General features: G+C 38.8%; 2 protein-coding genes across 2 annotated transcripts; both read left to right on the top strand.

Moving 5' to 3' along the window:
• Positions 1 to 44: 44 nt before the first annotated feature.
• LOC109465322 (2',3'-cyclic-nucleotide 3'-phosphodiesterase-like) lies at positions 45 to 7,008 on the top strand. The gene is made up of 5 exons (XM_019762530.1): positions 45 to 205; positions 490 to 729; positions 3,798 to 3,915; positions 4,417 to 4,820; positions 5,090 to 7,008. The coding sequence occupies exons 1-5, from the start codon at positions 136 to 138 to the stop codon at positions 5,896 to 5,898; spliced, it is 1,641 nt and encodes a 546-aa protein (XP_019618089.1). The 5' UTR covers positions 45 to 135; the 3' UTR covers positions 5,899 to 7,008.
• A 2,286-nt stretch (positions 7,009 to 9,294) lies between these two features.
• Positions 9,295 to 18,870, top strand: LOC109465308. The gene is made up of 5 exons (XM_019762508.1): positions 9,295 to 11,955; positions 13,866 to 13,969; positions 14,835 to 14,908; positions 15,875 to 16,043; positions 16,417 to 18,870. Exons 1-5 carry the CDS (start codon positions 9,518 to 9,520, stop codon positions 16,830 to 16,832), a joined length of 3,201 nt encoding a protein of 1,066 aa, XP_019618067.1. The 5' UTR covers positions 9,295 to 9,517; the 3' UTR covers positions 16,833 to 18,870.
• The last annotated feature ends 389 nt before the right edge of the window (positions 18,871 to 19,259 follow it).

Below are 19,259 nucleotides of genomic sequence, written 5' to 3'. Positions count from 1 at the left end.
TATAACAACATTAAATTATATCAATTAAAGATATAAAACGCAATATAGTGTCATTATAATATATTACGTATCAAATGCTACATTTTCTTGTCGTTTTGCTGCGGTCTAGTTTCAACTGTTCGTTAATCATCAACCATGGGGATCGACTGGGTTTCTCTCTTCTTCTGCTATTTCTCCGGAATTCTGCTATCCAGGGACTTTATAGGTGAGTCTGCATGTAAAGAGATGTTTTATATACCTAGCTAGCCCGTAAAAATGTTGCTAGAGTTTTAAGAAGTGTGATTTTGAGAGGCAAATCTAAAGAGGTCAGTGTTGATGGGAGGACCCTGGTTTACACACACACCTGGTGTGACGTCATAGGTGGTAAAAATAGCCCAGTGTTGTCATGATTGCACAACTTTGCTGTAACCTGTGTTCCTGACAACGTTTATAAAAATGACAAGACAACTGCCTGGCGACTCAAATATCTTTCCTTCTTTCTTCTTGAAGTAATGCCAGGAAGGAAGAAGAAGGCACACGAGGCAAGACTGAGAAGAAAAGGCTTCATACCTGTCAGACTTAAGGTGAAGAAAAAGATCGCTGTGCCCAAAGCGACACGAATGGCGTCGATTTCCCAGATGGAGTCGCTAGAAGAGGCGCAGCCGGGAAGTCTGGACGAGTTTCCGTTCCTGTCGGACCCAAAAACGATGGAGTACATCGAAGGGTCGCGTACAATGTTCATTATGAGAGGTAAGGTGCCGTTGACCTAATGTTATGCGTATGTTGTAAACCATGCAAACATGCGGTTTGTATAAGCAAACATTGGTTAAACAGTTACACCTGTTCGTTTCAAAAAATGGATTACTATTTACAAAATTTCATCAGATTATCATGTGATAAAAATTTGTTTATCATACAAAACAATGCTCTTAAACACTAAGAGAATTTAGTTGTAATCCGCAGATCTTAAATATAACGTTATAAAACAGGTGTCTTTTCAGCATTCAGTTTGTGTCTGACGACTGACGATATTGGTGTCATGTTACAAGTTTTTACATTAATATTTATATGGAAATGTTTAGGATTAAAAGCAATATCAATTTATATCATCATAGTAAGGATTGTTCCTGTTTAAGAGATGAGTGTACTTACTAGTACATGTAAATCATTGTTAAACAATGTGCATGATTTAAATCCTAGGTACATATATAGTATGGTGTCTTTTTATTGGTGTGTGATCTGTGTTCACCATAATTGATTAACCAGTTCAGGTGAATCATGCTTAAATTGAGACACTAGTCTATTAATTCTTTATCAGACACATGTACTATCTACAAGCCGAAAATGTAGCAGAAATTAGACTGAAATGGAGAAAAATTGGCCATTTCCCTTATTTGGACAATTTCTGCCATATTAAGAAGACTCTTAAGAAGATTATAGTTTATTTATACATTATAGTAATAACACTGTCATGTTTAGACATGACATCTATACATTACCGCTAAGCTTTGTTGCATAACTGTCCCAAGGGTATAGTAGGATGGCATTAGTTCAAGATTATCAGTTCAAAGCCAACATTGACAGATATGGTATTATTATTAGATGTGCATGTATGACGAAATGGATTTCGACTAGAATAATTTAGACATTCCTTTATTTTACAAAAAAAATGTATTCTTTCATCTCTGTACTAGTACGCACTAATGCAAAATTATATGCTCTTCTTTTTGCGCTTCACTTAATCTTCTACATGTAAGGTCAGAATACGTCATGGAGAGATAGCTAATGTCCTAGGTGTGGTGAGAGCTACGTCACCCGCCCATAATGTACTCGTGACCTTTTCCTGATGAGGGCTTTGTCGGCTATCTCCGCTGATGGAAAAGAGAGATAATTGTAACGAGCAAGGCTGTTCGTTTACTCAATCAGGTGCTGGTAATTACCCTGGGCGTGAAATGCCCATCTGGTAACACTGGATATGTCAACTGATTTGTTTGACTGAAGCCATTTTCCGTTGGTGATCATTACACTACAAATTATACCAACAATAGGAGCTGGATTTTAGCTGTGGTTGAAATAGGCCACAAAGGACCAGGTTGCATGCAAGGCTTATAAAACATTAATGCTAATGTTGATTGAAAGCCCACCACATTTCTTTGCTCAAAAACTGCAGAATGCAGTACAAAATATTATAACTAAAGAAAAAAATCATTCTACCCTTATTTTTTATAACATCCCCCATGTTTGCAAAGTATGACATCTGTCCTGTGTGCAAATTTGCATGTACTGTGACATTTTTACCATATTGTCAACCTTCTTGTGGTTCCTACTTAACTGTGTTAGGTTAGAATGTACCTGTAAGTTTCCATTTGTAAACCAGAAATGCTCTGAACCTACTTATGTTATAACACTTACATGTTAAGTCCTACATGGTTTTAAAGAGGTACATGTCCTGCCCATTATGAAACTGGATCAAATGTTCACCTCTATCTGAACCCAAAATATTTATAGTCACAAGTGTGTGGACATATATAGGGGAGGGATTTATTTTGTTTTCCTAACTGAAACTGTTACTCCATAACATGCAGCAGTTACATATCTATTTGCTTTTGGACACAGTTTTACATTTATCAGCTCAAAAGTTATGGATAGACTTCTTCTTGCCTTGGCCAAGGTTATATGTTGTCAATTTCATTTGACTGAATTGTAACAGATAGAGTTTGTAACAGTGTTTGTAATGGTTTTGTAATAGTGTTTGTAATTGTAGCTCTGTAACAACTTTAAAGTTATAACAGTGTTTGTAATTAATGGCTTTGTAGTAGCAGTCTGTTTCTAACAGTGTTTGTAACAGTACATGTTTGTTTGTAACAGAGTTTGTGAAAGTGTTTGAAATATAGTTTTGTAACACTAACAGCATGTGTAACAATATTTGTAAAAGTACAAAATGTATTTGTAACTGTTTTCTGGTTGAAGCAGAAGTCAAAAAGCTATGAATAGATTGTTATTGACTTAAAAACTTTGGGTTGCAATTTGAAAGCAAATACAACATCCAACTTTATTCCAAAACGACTTTGGCGTACATATAGAAATATTATCCATGAGTCAGATTGATACATTATCCACGGAAGTGTGAAATTGTCCCTGTCACGGTCTGCCATGTTAAAATCTCCCAAATGTTCCACCTGAGTGATGACCCTTGCTCCCTCCAGGTCATTCCATGCTTTTAGCAGAATTAGACCTGCCTGGTGCTGTCAGCCCTGGCCTGGGAACATGTCCATCAGGCATGACAAACCGATTAAAGTGCAGGTTGAGTGATAGGTTCTGAGTGGGCATGCAAAAACAGGATTTGGGAAATTCTCTCCAATGTCAGAATGAATCAGAATACATATCACTGGTGCAGCAGGACAGAATGTAACTATATTCACACTTTCCCAGAATACACAATGTACAAGTACATGTATATGTATTGTATACACAAGTACAAATGTATATTTTAGTTTGGCTATACATGTACTGTAACAGTATTCTGGGCTGCTTTGTAGATAAATGTACTTGTTTTTTTAAGTCTTGCCTGACTTGAAATCATTATTTGACTAGAGATCAGCAATGGGTATTACATGTATACCCTTTTAATAATGATCCAATTGCTTAATTGAATTGCGAGACCCTTTTTTTTTCAAAATCAAATTTCGATACAGAAAAGCACTTTTCAGTGAGGAAGAGAATGCAAGTTGTAACTTAAAGAATCTATAGATATACTGATGTTCAGTACTGATAATTACTGACATATTTCCCCAATTGTCTCCTTTTTTGTACACCAGGGTTGCCAGGCAGTGGGAAGTCGTCTCTGGCCAAACAGATTGCGGATGCTTACGGCAACACGGTAGTCTGCTCTGCTGATACCTTCCGCTACGTGGACGGGGTCTATGTCTTCGACAGGTAAACAAAATGTCAACAACTCACAAGGCATTTTGACAGAAGTCAAAGCAGATGGAACAGTACATCAGTCAATGGTGCCCCCTATATCCCATTGTCAAAATTGCATATGTGACAATTCCAAAGGTAGTACGTATACAGTTACAAGGAGAATAGACCTATCTTGATTGATTGACCTTCCAAGGTAAAAGTTTTGCCAATGAGAATGCAGCTATGCAGAGCTGTACATAAGGTGCATCCACCATCATGTATGTGTAAGTGTCTATGAAATGTTGGCACATATTATATTTTGACGGAGGTGCACTACACAGAATCCATTCTTTGTGCATACTTAAACCATGTGTAACCATGTATGTCACTTGCATGTCCCTTTATACAGGTTTAACGTGTGCTTAAAGATAAAATTTCGTGCATTGGTAGTTCCAAAGGGTGGCCAAGACTATGTAATTGCTCTCTTTTGATGAAAGATAAATTTGTGGTTGTAACTTGATTTTTTCCCCACAGAACAAAGCTTCAGGAGAGTCATGAGAAGTGTCGTGAGCTGGCTCGTCTGTCAGCAGACAGCAGCATCAACGTCCTCATCATCGACAACACCAACATCCGCGTCTGGGAGTTCAAGTACTACCTGGAGATCGCCAGGCGGAAACAATACACCGTGGTCCTCGTGGAGCCGCGGACGCCATGGAAATGGGACCTCCACGAACTCGCCAGAAAGAACGGCCACGACGTGCCGGAACGGAAGATCCGGGAGATGTTGGGACGGTACGAGGTCGCCATCCCGCTGTACTTCGGTTGGTTCCTGAACGGCGACGACTCGGCGAGGGTTCTGACTGTGGGAGAGCAGGTGCTGAAACAGCTGAGCGATGTACGAGAGTTTGCAGAGGAGTTCAAGTGCTACAGCGAATCAGGTACATGTACTTACAACACATTGCAAAATTAATACCTTTTCAACATGTTATGATCCATACTTGAAAAAGCAGGAGACATAGCTTGGATTGAAAGTTTATCTTTGTTGGTAGAAGTCATTCTGAATCGTGGTCGAACTGTAAGACTGGAGTTGCCAAACCAATTTTTTGTGTTTGACATCACAGTTCAACCTTGCTTCAGGAGGCAGGAGATGCTTGTTATCCCAGTAACAGTAACTGTTGGTTACATGGATGTTGATGGTTTATTACAGGGACTGGCTCCCTCGACCTGACCAAGTACTTCACTCGAGAGGCGTTCACTGGCAACAAGAACTCCATCCACTGCACGGCCATGTTCACCAAGTACGGGAAAGTCCCCGGCTCTGAGGCCTACACCACATCGGAGATGGTGGTGAATTCCTGCGGACAGGTCTTCAGGATAGAGATTGTTGGGTTCCTCATCACCCCGAGGACATTCGGTGCGAGGGTGCGACTGACTGCGTATCAGAAAAAACTCTGGGGTCAGGACGATTATGAAACAGTGAACCACCAGGGAACACCAGTCCGAGGGATGAGGTCTCGCAACATCTCGGGTGAATCTGAGGGCTGGGATGGAGGGCTACCTTCCTCCCCAAGCCTGTCCAATAGGTTTGCTCAGCTGGGTATTGAGGAAGAGGAGATATTTGACGAGGGTGCTGCAGACAATCTTGCCAACACTGCCACAGAACACGAATCTGAGGACACTGAACGTGATTATAAGTTCTGTCCAACGTGGGGCTTCGGGAGACGAGCCCACATCACCCTGGGGTGTGCCCCAGGGATCCCCCCTGTACAGACTGGACTTGACCTTATAGAGGTCATTTCAACAGAGGCCATGACCTCCGACCTCTCAGGTGTAGAGAGCACTCATGAGAGTGCGGCCTCTGACCTGGAGAGCGTGACCTCTGAACTGTCTCTGATCTCTGACCCCGGGAGCTTCTCAATCAAAAAGGGTGAAGCTCGTTGCTATGGGGATGGCAGATGGGTTGTTTACCTGGATAAGTCCATTCACGTGGATGCAATGTTTTCAGGCTTCTATTAAGGAGAGGTTTTATTCTATACTGTCAATTAATTTCAAAGAGTCTGCTCCAAGTTGCAAGATGTTTAATCTGAAAACTTAGGGATATCCTTTAGATAATATTAAGCAATCTACAGGAAACTTTAATGCAGTAATTAAACACTTCTCTTACATAAGCAACCCCTCCCCCTTCTATATATGCAGTTTCTTCTTTTAGTGTGTGACTGGCTTTGCTTATCCTCTTGGCATTTTTAACTGTTAGTCAGCAACAGTCAAATATTCTTCTCTGTGTACTAGTGTACAATGTACTAAATGCAGAATTCATATGTAACACCTTAACAATTCAGGAGAGGGAGGGAGGCAATACTTGTAACAAGCCAAAGCTGGTAGTAGCAGTAAGAGGCATAATTATAAGGACTCCACTAATAAAGTTGCTAAGTGATTGAAAGTTAATTATACTAAGATGCTTTGAGCCAATGGGAACTAAGGAGTGTGGCAGCTAGGGGTTTTCCACGCATTTGTAAATCTACTGTTACCATGCCAGATTTGAAATGTAAAACACGAGAGAAATTAACCTAGAAATATTATATATACTATATCTGTATATTAATGTAGAATGTAGCTGCAGGACAGTTTTGTACTGTGAATGCAAAATTTTTTCCATGATGTAGAAAATGAAATTCATTTTCTTGGTTCTCAGATTTTTTTGCAGGAAAAGAATAAATAGGGTGGGAAGAAATATGAATCATAAGGAACAGGCAATTCCAGTAGCTACAAAAAAGAACATACCAGATTGGTTCACATTTCAAACAAGCATTGAGAAAAAGAAAAGGAAAAACAAATAGAAAAAGGGCTCTCTTCAAACTTTTGGTGCCAAAATATGAGCATTTTGGGGTTAACTCATAGTGTGACCTTTTTTTTTCAGGGAAGTGTTAAATCTGAGGACCAAGAATTCTATAGCCTTAGCAGCCAATGTACAAATGTATAAAGCCATACAATGCTTAACAACTAACAGAAATAACTTTTAATATGCTAACAATACTGACATTTTTGTGTGTTGATGATGATGAATTTTGTCCTCTAGAACTTAGTGTATTGTAGATTCATGCCCTTCAATCATAATATCCTTTCTCTCTCCATCTGTGTCCCCATTCTTTCTTTCCTTTATTCACTCATTCCATACGTGATGTTGCATAATGATTCCATTTTTCCCCATGACAATCAGTTCATGAATATTCATGTTTATGTTGCCATTTGCTGCTTTTATTGTTTCCATATTTTATTGTACTATGATGTGTACAATCACTGTTATACTTAAAAGGCACAAAGTGTAACAAGTCAAATGTAACTTTGGAATGGCAGTACAATTGTTTACTTCTCAAATATTTTTTTTTGTATATAATTTTGTATAAAATATTGTGTCCTTTACATTCAGACATAGTGAATTCTTTCAAAGTTGCACATGAAAAGCCATGTTTTGTAAGGTTTGTCATTTGAAGATTTTTTTATTCTTCACTGTCAAAGTTATTATATATGCTGCAATTGTTACTAGTGTGACTGAGAATTTTCAAATGTTGCAGTGTATCTTTTGTTTGCATTTGAACAGTATTCCACTTGAATTTGAACCTACCTTATGCTTTAAGTGGATCATTGAATATGACATAAATCAAGTGAAAAGTGAGGAAATATGTGTTATATGCATGAAGAAATATGAGATTCTGTATATAATTTTCCTTAATGTTGTGAATGTTTATGAAAACAGAAATTGTTTTATTCTAGTTGCCTGTTGCTTTTTAAGTGGCTGCTAACAATTCAGGGTTAACGTTAATGGTTCTTTTATTGTTTGCTGATTTGCAAAGTTTTCTGTTTGAGATTTGAAGAGTGTTGAGTTTGATTTGGAAAAATCAAGGAATACTTAAGGCTGAAGGTTGCCAAAGTTGATATTTTGTGTGTTGAGAAGGGGTTTATGAATAAAATTACAAATATTGCATACTGTTCCCTCATGAATATTGTTTTCTTTTTGTTTCACCAAAAATTGTAAATAACACTAGAGAAATTATGTTCTTTTGGTATGAGGCTATGATATAACGTTACTACCCAATGTGGACCTGCATAATTTTGTCATGTTTCATCAGCTTAAACAATATTTATACCAGGATAGAATGTAATCTGACAGGTTTTAATCGACTTTTCTTCCTCACCGCATGCCAAGCTATATAAAGTCCTTGGTGCCAGCCAAAGCAAAATTAGTCTGGGTTTGGAATATGCAAGTCATCCTAAGGGTTTTACATGTAAAGTGGAAAAACAATATCCCCTCACTGTTAGTTGACTGTTAGTCGATGTCTGCATTTGCTAAAAACCAAATATACAAAATATTTGGTTTTTACCCTTCATATCTTTAGGAATAAATTTGTTAAGCAACAAATTGAAATCTTAAGAAAATTATCAACTTTGAGAGTAAAAATCTTTAGTTTTTCTTTGCAATAATTTCTCTCTTGAAATTGCCATAAGATTAAATGACAAAATTGAGAAACAATGAAACCTTGCCTATAGTGTAGACAGTAAAAAACAAAATGGTATATTGCTTCTTGGTAACTAATTTGTCTTTCAGCAAGGTCAGATCACTTGGCAGTACATGATGAATCATAAATGATTACCTGGAATTTTTACACAAAAATTTCTTTGATGGCCTTTGAATTCCGGTCTCTGAAGTGATCAAGGACGCAACCGGTCTTGAAGCTATGAGTCTTCTGTTCAGTCATGTTTTCTCTCCTTTTTGATTTTACAGTCAAAGTACATGTACCATACATTCTTGGCATGTTTAGACCAGTAATAGACATGTTGTACAGTACTGTACTAGCCTCGCCAAGTATTGTTTTATGTTGGCTACCATTGAAAAAAAGGGCATAGTATAAAAATAACATTTTAACATAACATATAGTTTGTCAATTACCATCTATGCATGCTAAAACTTTGAAAGCTGCAACTTTTTTATTGGATTTTTCCCTCTAATTTTTTTCAGATAAAAAAGACAGACAGTTGAAAATCCTAGTTTTCCATGCAGTGGTAACAGCCCGGTAATGTTGACTTGCCAGTTTATTTTCTTATCTTTAATATTTCTTTCTTCCACATAGTAGATTCCTTTCAAACATCCAGAACTAAGAAACTAATTTAGTATGGCCTTTTAATCTTCAAGCAGATGTGACATCAAACATAACAAGTTTTCTTTGAACTTTATTCATGCTTGGAGATCAAACATTTCTATAATTTTTAACCGTCTTCCCAATTATTTTTCATTGTCTTTTTCACGTTCCCACCAAAAAAATCAATATATTTTCCCACTATCTGTTTCCTGGCATCCTGCTCTCCCCACAAAATCAAAGTCGACTCGCCCGAGGGGTTATATGAGGTCAAATCCGCGGCTCGCGTAGGACGACGTTTTGGGGACTCGGAGCGGATAAACTCGACAGGTTTTTACGTTAAAAATCACCCGGGGTCAGGTTTTAAGTGAGTCAGAGGACGTCTAGAATAGTCTCTCGGAGTTTCTGACCAAAAGTCAACCGCCATGTGGCCGAACTGACCGCAGTTTTGACATTTGAAGGGACTTCCGCCTTAGCGAAGTTGAGCGTACTGCTGTTCCAAAATGGCGGAGTCTGCCAACATCAAACTGGTTGATCGAGTCAAGAGAAAACTTCGCTTCACCAACCGGCGGAAAGACCACAACATACGACAGCTCGACACCGAGACAGCCAAGACCTACGTCGCACGGTACAGAAGCACGACTTCCAACACCTACATAGAAGAAACACCCGTACAAAATGGGGAGGACTCAACAACTAACCTCACCTCGCCAGGAAAAAGCGAAAGTGTTTTGAGGGCCCCTCCCATCAAGGAGACAGAGAAAGGATTGGCTACCTTAAAGATTGGTGAGTCAAATGACGATTCTTCGACCAATACGAGGTCTACCCCATCTACATGTACCCATATGAATGGTAATGTTAAACAAAAAGACATTGTTGATTCTCCCAGTGAAAAGGCCAATGAGATTGCGATAATTGGTCTAGGTCAGACCAAAACTGTTCCATATGAACATCCTAGGCTTAGCAGGGCAGTCATTCCCAGTGAGTCGCCGTGCACTGACGTTGAATCGTACTTGGTTGATAGCCAAGATCACGGGAATCGCGTCAGCAACGGCATGTTGGCGGGTGCTAAGATAAGGCCGGATGGGATGAACACAGCGCAGGAAGTGCTGATATCAGAGGCCAGGGATGGAGCACAGCAAGCTTCTTGTCTACCCTGTCAGGAACACACGCCTGGAACAAACAACAGAAACGTCATGCCTAATGGTGACATGACAGGAGTAGGTCTGCCAGGAAAGACTGAAACAATGTCAGAGCAAAGTGCCCGGGAACGTCGCGTATCTGATACAACGTGTAACCAAGATGGACAGAAACTTCAAGAAGTACGTGGCAGAAAAACAAGCGTAACTGACGTCATGCCACCTAAGGTAGATGATAGAAATGCAAATGCTGCATTCCGTTGTAGGACAGAACCTTTGAAAAACGTCAGCAAAGCTGGCGCAGCAGAGAGTGTATTTACTGCCGGGAACAGGAAAGATAGCCTGTCGGATATGGAGTCCATATCCAGCGAAGCTGACACAAGCAGCGCAAAGGAAGCCGAAATCCAACAAGAGAGTGAAACTGTGAGGGAGGAACAGGTACAGGTGAAACAGCCGGTGTCACCGTGTATGCCCGTACAAGTTGACGAGGGCTACAGATCTGACTGTTCGCCAACCATGACAGCAAAACAGTGTTGTGAGAGTAAAGACGTTGAAAACAACCCTCCTGCAAATGTTGCATGTGTGTGCGGGTCTACTGGGAATCAGCACCAAGGACAGGTACAATCTAATGGACGTAAATGTCCCAATCCTCCATCAGGAGAATTCCCCAATGCTGCTACGACAGAAAATTCCGCTTCAAAACAAGCAGGTTCTAAAACATTTCATTCCGCAGACTCCAACTGTCAGCCTTCTGAAGCAAGGTTGAACTCCCAGGAGAACACATCACCAGAACATCCCAAGTGTGAAGCGGTGCCCCCTTGTGCCACTAATGGAACTGCATCACCGGGCGCTGACTCCGCAAACGGACCAAAAATTGATCTTGGTGCCAGACCGAAAGAAAGAAAGCAAGGCGACAGTGACAAGACGAAATCTCCGTCTTTGAAACGTAGGGGTATTTCTGATGCACATGTCTGTATATCGCGCCGTTATAACGATGATGGCAGTCCCCCGCCACTTCCACCCAGAGATCCCAGTCTTTTCCACAAGCTGTTGAAGTCCCGAGGGCCCGCTGTGGCGGATGTAGATGAGGAAGATGAATTTCCCACACACGAGTTTCTACCTGAGATGGACCACCCTCCCGTTTTCGACGAAGCGGCCCTCAACTTGGTGGAGAGGGATACGTATGAACGTGATTTGCTGACCAACACCGTGAAACATACGCGCTCTCTCGAGTTTGTTGCAGAGGGAGGAAAAATCAACAGAGATTCCAAGGTGCTTGTTGGTGGAAAAAGGCGGGAAAGTTGTGGCGATAACTCAGCTGTGAACGGAGCAGGCACAAACCACCAAGCGTCTGCATCAAGCCCAAACTCACTCAAGCCTCCGCCCCAATCTCTTAGTCAACCACAAGCTGCGAATGGCCGTCCAGGTGACTACCACGATATAATTCTTCCGTCGCAAGGTGGCAGATCTAGACCCACCAGTTTGTATCAGAACGGTACCGGCGGAGGTGGAAACTACGCGCAGACAGGGAGCTATGCTGCGAAAAAGCCACCAGAGTCACCCGGGCCCGACAAATCGCCAAGGTCTCCCACCAAGTCGCCCAAATTCTTCCGAAGGGATCACGAAGACAGCAAAAACCAGGAAGCCAACTTCAAGAAAAGGATGTCGGTGTGGCTGGAAACGTGCAAGAAGAACTTAGACCCCAGGAAACGACACTCCGCGAGTGACCTGAAGTTGGCAAACCGCCCGCTGCCAGACCTACCTCCGGTAGAAGCCATGAAACCCCCGCCAAATCCCACTGTGTAAGTAGTCTTCACTTCTTTCCATTCAGATTTTGGTTGAATCATTATTTAAACACTTGATAATGAATGATAGTAGAAAACACGCAATTAAACTGCACTAACTTGCACTAACTTGTAGCCATTCTTTTCATACCAATAACACATCATTTTCTTTGCCTCATGATATTGTATCTTTATATGTATTATGATATGTTGTACTGTTACAATGTACATTGTACAATAATAATACAGAGATTTTGAGTATGTGTAGGTTCATGTGATTGTGGAGTCAAAGTCAAATTTACAGTCCATGCATAAAATAAATAATGGTTCTGGGCAAATATTATCCGAACTGTGACTTCCATGTAAGGTTTCGTTTATAATATTGGCCTTTTATGGCAAAAATTTAAGTCCGATTCAAATCAGCCATATTTTTCATAAATTGTCAAGATGCATTTTCCCCATAGATGTTATACTTTGACTTGTTTGTTCTCTTAACAAATAACAATCTAACTGTCCTAACTTTCAATTCAGCTGCCAACAAAATCTACACAACAAATTACAACGTACAGTGAAATTCTTCTCCCTGATAAAGGATTGACACAAATGTTAAATTACTGTCCATCCTAGATTGTAAACAAGTAAAAAATATGTATAAATTGCCTGGAGCAGTTAAAGCACTAGTGAGTGTGAAAGATTAATGTTACATGCAGACAAATCTCATTATGTGCTCGCTGAACTGACCTTTCTGGCATACGTATGATGTAATCATTCACCAAAATGTAATTATATTCTAGAGTGTTTTTCCTTTAGAATTGTGATTTTGCAGATTGCAATTTTTCACTTCAAACAATCAAAGGCATGAACAGTAATACTGCATTTTCAAAATGATGACATTTCACCCATGTCACCTGCAATATTATAGGTATAAGTGTGTAGCAGTTCTAGCTGTATATTTATTTGCTGCAACAGGGCTCAAAATTGCATATTCAAGCCTTCAAAGATTTGCATTTCATGAGTCTTTATATCATTGTCTCATGAAATTTGGAGATGATTTTTTTGAGCATTAAAACTAATAAAAGTAGATAACTTTTTTGAGCATTAAAAGAATTATAGATGAGCATGAAAATAATTATAGACTTTAACAGTGTTCATAAGTCACAAAGCTACATTGTATGTATGGTTAGATGATACTAAAATGATTACTATCAATAGTAATACCAACCTGAGAGCCCACACATTTTGTAATAATAAGGCAGGAAGAGCAGATTTAAGAGAGCATTTTACCAAGTAAAGAAATTCTGTGCCATATCACAGGCAACAAGTACATGTAGTACAATATTTTGAACTTTTCTGGATGTAAACAAAATGTCAACACTATGTTGTGCCATGGCATCCACCAGACTAATCAATAATAATTTTTCTTTTTTCATTTCCTGTTATGGGCGTAGTCAAGGGCTTAGAGAGAATCTAATATTTTGTACAGTTACATGTGACATTTCACTGTCATTTTCTATCTCTAAACATATACAGAAGAGTCTCATTTGAGATTGTTATTTAACATGTTGAATTGGATTGATTTGATTATGTTAGACCTATATGTGTGTACATGTGTATATATAGTGTTGTTGAATATGCACAACTTGAAATGAAACTGTTTTGACTGTGCTGTATCTGTCTTTGCCCCTTTTCCCCACACAGGTGATTACGTGCCCTTTTGCAACTTTGAAAGAATCCTGACGAGTGTCACGTGTCTGATCATGATGACTAATGAATTTAGAGAAGACCTCAAACCTCTCTCTCTCTGTTTTATGTCTCTGATAGAAAAGGACAGTTTTAAAAGAAGCTACAAGAGGGCCGAACAACAGCTTTTTTAATCAGAAAAACATTTTATGATTTAGATTTGTTTTTTGTCCCTTTTTTTTACCCAGTTTGCCAGGCTTGAGGGAAAACCCACCTGAGGTGGACCCCTTACCCGAGAATAGTGTCTTCCTCAGGAACAAGCCAAAGTATGGGAAAGCAGCAAGTACAACAGGTAAGGGTGATACCATAGTAGAAACATGGGGGTGCAAATGTTACTGTAACTATTTTTCTCAAAGTTGATTTGTGAGTTAATGTACATTGTGGTGCTAACAATTTACATTACGTTATAGTTTTGTGAGATTGAAATTCTCAAAGTCCTTATGTGGATGCAAGTTTTAGTTGCACAATTTTTTTAGTTACTCAGGAGAGGTTGAATTCAGAAGGGAGAGATACAAAGAAACATGACTCTATTTGAGTGGTAATGGCCGTAACCACAGAGTCAACATGTACAAAGTGTGGTTCTGAGGTCAGATTTGGCATGGCTAGGACAAGAGACAATAGCGTATGTTGTTGCCAACTTCCCAAGCTATTTTTGGACATTTTTGTCCAGGATTAGCTTTTGTTGTCTGACACACAGACAGAAATAGAAGATTCAGAATGTTGATTTACATTGTACAATGGTGCCTGAACATTGTGATTGAGTAGTATTGTTGTTATTATTTATGCTTGAGCTACATTTCGTTTGCACATGCTTGATTGATGCATGATTATTCTTTCTGTGGGTGTTTGTTTTGACATTGTACTAGGTAGGATTGAAGCAAGCCATATTGGTCTGGTCTTTTACGTTTTAGGAGACCGACACCTTGAACACATTTAGGAACTTCACTTCTTAGAAGTCTGCCCAATGCAAACCAATTTGTTACACAGCTACTACTTATCAACTTAAAGTACAGAAAGATTCTGCTAGACCTTTTGATTGATAGCCGATTATGAAGTTCAAAGTCAGAAGATGTATTACATCTACAAGTAAAATTAACATCAGTAGTACTGTGATTATTTTTTGGCAACTGAAATTTCTACTTTTTACTACCTGCTAGGTGAGAAGGAAGACTTGCCTCCTGTTGAAGGAAGTCCACGGGAATTTGCCAAAAGTTTGAAGGAACTAGAAAAGGTAACTATATAAATTGATGGTACATGCAATGGCTACTCCAACTGCCTATTGTTTATGCACAATGTTAAAACTGTCAGACTGGGTGTATATTTTATCTAATAATGTGTTTTCCAACAATTCATATATATTCTAGGTTACCTGTCATAAACAATACTACTAGTATACTAAGATATACAATAGGATGGTTGTAACTGTATGCAGGAATTTCTGACATAGACCTCTCCATTGCATTTCACATACATGCTTGCTCGCTGTGCACTACCTGCCTGCTATGCTTATATGCTTGCTGTGATTACCTGCTTGCTGTGCTTACCTGCTTCTGCTGTACAGGTATTCCCCTCCACCTAAACCATCAAGGTTGACCAGAAGTTCTTGCCCAACTACAGCACTTTGTCTGTTACTCTTGAAGCTCAGTGTAACCAGTGCATGCATGTATACAGGTAGTGATGCATACCGGTTCACTGGACTTGGATCCGGACTTGTAAGAATGTTTAGGTTCAAGTCCAAAAAAACCTAAAAGTCAAGAACCGAGTCCGGACTTATTACCATAAAAGACCATTTCACATACCACTTTTCTTTCTAAACCACCTAAAACCTTCCGTAGATTGTAAAATCTTTGCTGCAAAATGAAGAAAACATTGCCATCGAGCATTGTCAAGTGTCGGCCTCCATGTTATGTGGCCAAAGTTTCACCAAGACAACATTGCAAGGTTGCCAACATTCAATTCATTCATTTTGTATATGCCATGGGTTTAGGTCCGGACTTACAAGTCCGGAACTGAACCTAAACCTCTGGACTTGAATCCGGACCTGAACCTAAAATTGGGTTTAGGTATGCATCACTATATACAGGTATCTTTTGGTTACTCGAACCAAACTTGACCACTGTTAGTCCGTTACGAAGGCTCTCTTATAGACAAACTGGATCAGACTTGATGAATACATGTGTGCGATGTGATTTTGCAGTGTGGCTGGTACTGGGGCCCTATGAACTGGGACGACGCAGAAACAAAACTTGCCGGGAAGCCAGACGGGTCCTTCCTGGTTCGCGACAGTTCGGACGACCGCTACATTTTGAGCCTGAGTTTCAGGGCGCGCGGTGGAACGCACCATACCAGGATAGAACACAGCAAAGGTCTGGTCTTGTTTGTTTGTTAGAAGGTTATCTTTTTTGTCCCTATGATATTAGGAGCAGACAGAAACTACGGAGGATGGCACACAGGCTACTTTACACTCATGCCACCCAAACAGCTATAAATGATACCTTATGTTTACCACAGTGCAATTCAGGCATCCAGTAAGGTTGCCTGTTGGTCTGGTGTCTGTGTACTGTATATAGTGTACAGTATATACTGTATTAGTTGTGAATAAACCATTCGTAGTATTCCCATCAGCTTTTTAAAAAAACATTTCTTGTTAAGAATGTTTACTTAGTGTAATGTATAGCCAACAGCTTTGCCAACAGCAAAACTAGCTACTCATTTTGGAACAATTTGTTTGATTCACAGGTGTGTTCAGCTTCTGGTCTCAGCCCAAGTCCCACGGCTGTTCGCCATCCATCGTTGAGTTTATAGAGACCGCCATGCTGCACTCCAACACGGGGAAGTTCCAGTACTACCTGCGAGCGCGAGCCCTGGGCTCCCCTCCGGTTCCCGTCCTCCTGCTCAAACCCATCTCTCGCTTCGAGAACCTGAAGACCCTACAGCACATCTGTAGGTTCATCATCCGTAAACAGGTCCGTATTGACCATATCGACCTGTTACCGCTACCCAAGGGGTTGAAACAGTACCTGACGGACTGTCAGTACTATGATATCGACGAGGAAACCTTCTTTGATGAACGGAAGAAGAAAGAAGAAGAAAAAAATGAGGATGATGATGAAGATGATGAAGATGATGATGCAGAGAGAGTTGGACTGTACTAACCAGAGAATGGGGAAGGGGGGAATTATTCCTGACTTGGTACACTCCATGTTGGGGAGTAGTTCATGGTATAACAATTGTAAAGGTTTGTAAAGTATAATTTTGCTTGCTGTACATGTAGATGAAAGAAGCTATCCATAGTTGAAACTTACTGTATGATAAGTAAGAAAAAGGTCCACTTGTTGCATACTGTTATGTGTTGATATTATGTTTATGCTTTTTATAAAATGATGAGTAATGAATTCTATGAATGCTGAGAATAGAAATGTTAGCCTTTTGTTGTTTTTGCTGAGGAAATTCTACAAACAAAACTAATAAACAATTCTTACAGAAACTAAATTTACAACTTTCAAAATTAACTATTACCTGAATATACCTGTATATGTTAATATGATATATATGTATATACATCTATCTTTATGAATACGTAAGCCAAGCAATGTACACCCTTTCTAAAAGTAGCAAAAGTATTTGTTGTCAATCTATTATGTAATACTTTTGCCAGAATATGCTTGATCACTATTGGTTTGTATGATTTGGTGACTGGTGTATTTTTTGCTGTTTTGCATGTAACAACATAATTAGAATGTTGAAGTTATTCTAGATTGTATTAAGTCTTATATAATATGTTTACATTAAAATGTCTTGACTGTAATATGTATTTTGGGTAAAACCCTATCAAATTAAGACTACGTAGGAAAATAGCATTATTTTATTACAAGAGGCGTAAATGATACAAGCCTATTATTGCATAACTGCTAAGATGTTCTTTGACTCAAGGTGCTAGCTTCTTAAATTTAAATTCAAATTCAAAGTAACGAATCTGTTACTAAAAGTGCCTGAAAACTGTTCATTGCATACTGCATACATTCTGGAATATTCCCAGGGGTTACAAAAATGTCCATGTTATATGTGGTGACCTCTCCACCGCAAAATTACACAACAAGTCTTTCGGTGTTACATAGCCAGCTGCCGCTGCGCCGCATGCCTGCAAAGCTGGTGTGTTATGCTGAGGGGTGGTTATACCTGCTTTACAGAATGATACAGATACAGATACACAGCGAACAGAACCGATTTTCTGCCAGCAATACAATTTAAACACCGCGAATATATGCCTTTTGCAACGCTAACTATATGAAATAAAATTAAGATTTAAGTTAATCATTGGAAAAAAATAAAATCTTCCCCATATAGGGTATAGGACAAGGAAGAATGGTCCAAATCAAATGTATGATGAATTAATCATTGAAATTTCATGTAGGACAAAGCAGAATCAAGTACCATTTATATTATTGTAATTTTACACGTTTGCAAAATATGATAGCATTTTAAAGTTTATGATAATTATGCTTAACATGGGAGCTGCTTAGTGATTCTAAAATAGCATTTCATGAAGGCTTTTATTTTTGTGTAACATTCTAGAATTCTGTGTTTGATTGGTCCACTTTTTTATTTGGAAAATGTTTCCATTGATTTTCCTATACAATGTAGTGTGCAATTTCAAAGCCATTCATTGGTCTACCAATGGTTCAAAACATCGGCAACCCTACAATTTTTTTTTCTTTCATGTTCAAATTTTTAAAAAATTTATACCAGGTATAAAACATGCCTTCCCAAGTTTATGTTTTTTTTTGTAAACTTTAAAAATATTTGGTGTATATATGTTAAAACATTTAATTATATACATTAATTTATAACTCAACTTATGATAAGTTTAAAAATCATTCCAAAATATTTACAGATCAAAATAAATATAGAAGTTGTCACCACTTTTCAAGTAGTTTACTGAATAGTTTATTGAATTTTATATTTTCTATGAAATTGTTGAGGTATAACTTTTAACCTTTGTTTCAGTGTGTATCACATAGAGATTGATTTAGTTGCTTTTTTTTCATTATGACATATTTCTGTGAAAGCTTAAATGTATTTATAAAAAGAAAGTAGTTTTTGTGGTGGCCAAAATTAATTAGTGATGTTGACAGAATGGGTCTTTACTGGTAAAGAAGGGATACGTAATAAAGCAATTATGATTGTTCCAAGCGACCAATCATGTCGTCTGTTATTTTTGTTAAATCAACTCTAATTGGTGTAGAAAACGGGGCTTACGACACCTGGAAGGTACTAATTAGCAGTTCCGCCAACTCCGCTGTTGCTGTGCAATGGGATTGAATGGGATTTGAACCCATAACTTGCAATCCATGGGTGCACATGCATCGGAGTGATACATGTAGCGACTAGAATATTCGTTGTTTGACAAAAGCAAGACAACTGATACACTTATCATACAGGCAAGTTAATGTTCTTTTTATTTTCAAATATTCAGATAATTGGCATCCAAAGTCAATATCAATTACTACTTTGCAAATCTGTCTTGGTCTAATTTTAACAGTCATATTCTATCCCATTCAATAAGGAAGGCTTCAGAAACT

Source organism: Branchiostoma belcheri, unplaced genomic scaffold (assembly GCF_001625305.1).
Source record: "Branchiostoma belcheri isolate BF01 breed outbred unplaced genomic scaffold, Haploidv18h27 scaffold15, whole genome shotgun sequence".
NCBI lineage: Eukaryota > Metazoa > Chordata > Leptocardii > Amphioxiformes > Branchiostomatidae > Branchiostoma > Branchiostoma belcheri.
This window is presented reverse-complemented; position numbering and strand designations above follow the sequence as displayed.

Bases quoted from the DNA above. Each gene is read 5' to 3' on its own strand.
- LOC109465322 (XM_019762530.1), top strand. From the start codon at position 136: ATGGGGATCGACTGGGTTTCTCTCTTCTTCTGCTATTTCTCCGGAATT. The intron at 730-3,797 runs GTAAGGTGCCGT...TTTGTACACCAG, and splicing joins TACAATGTTCATTATGAGAG to GGTTGCCAGGCAGTGGGAAG. The intron at 3,916-4,416 runs GTAAACAAAATG...TTTTCCCCACAG, and splicing joins GGGGTCTATGTCTTCGACAG to AACAAAGCTTCAGGAGAGTC.
- LOC109465308 (XM_019762508.1), top strand. From the start codon at position 9,518: ATGGCGGAGTCTGCCAACATCAAACTGGTTGATCGAGTCAAGAGAAAA. The intron at 14,909-15,874 runs GTAACTATATAA...GTGATTTTGCAG, and splicing joins GTTTGAAGGAACTAGAAAAG to TGTGGCTGGTACTGGGGCCC. The intron at 16,044-16,416 runs GTCTGGTCTTGT...TTTGATTCACAG, and splicing joins CAGGATAGAACACAGCAAAG to GTGTGTTCAGCTTCTGGTCT.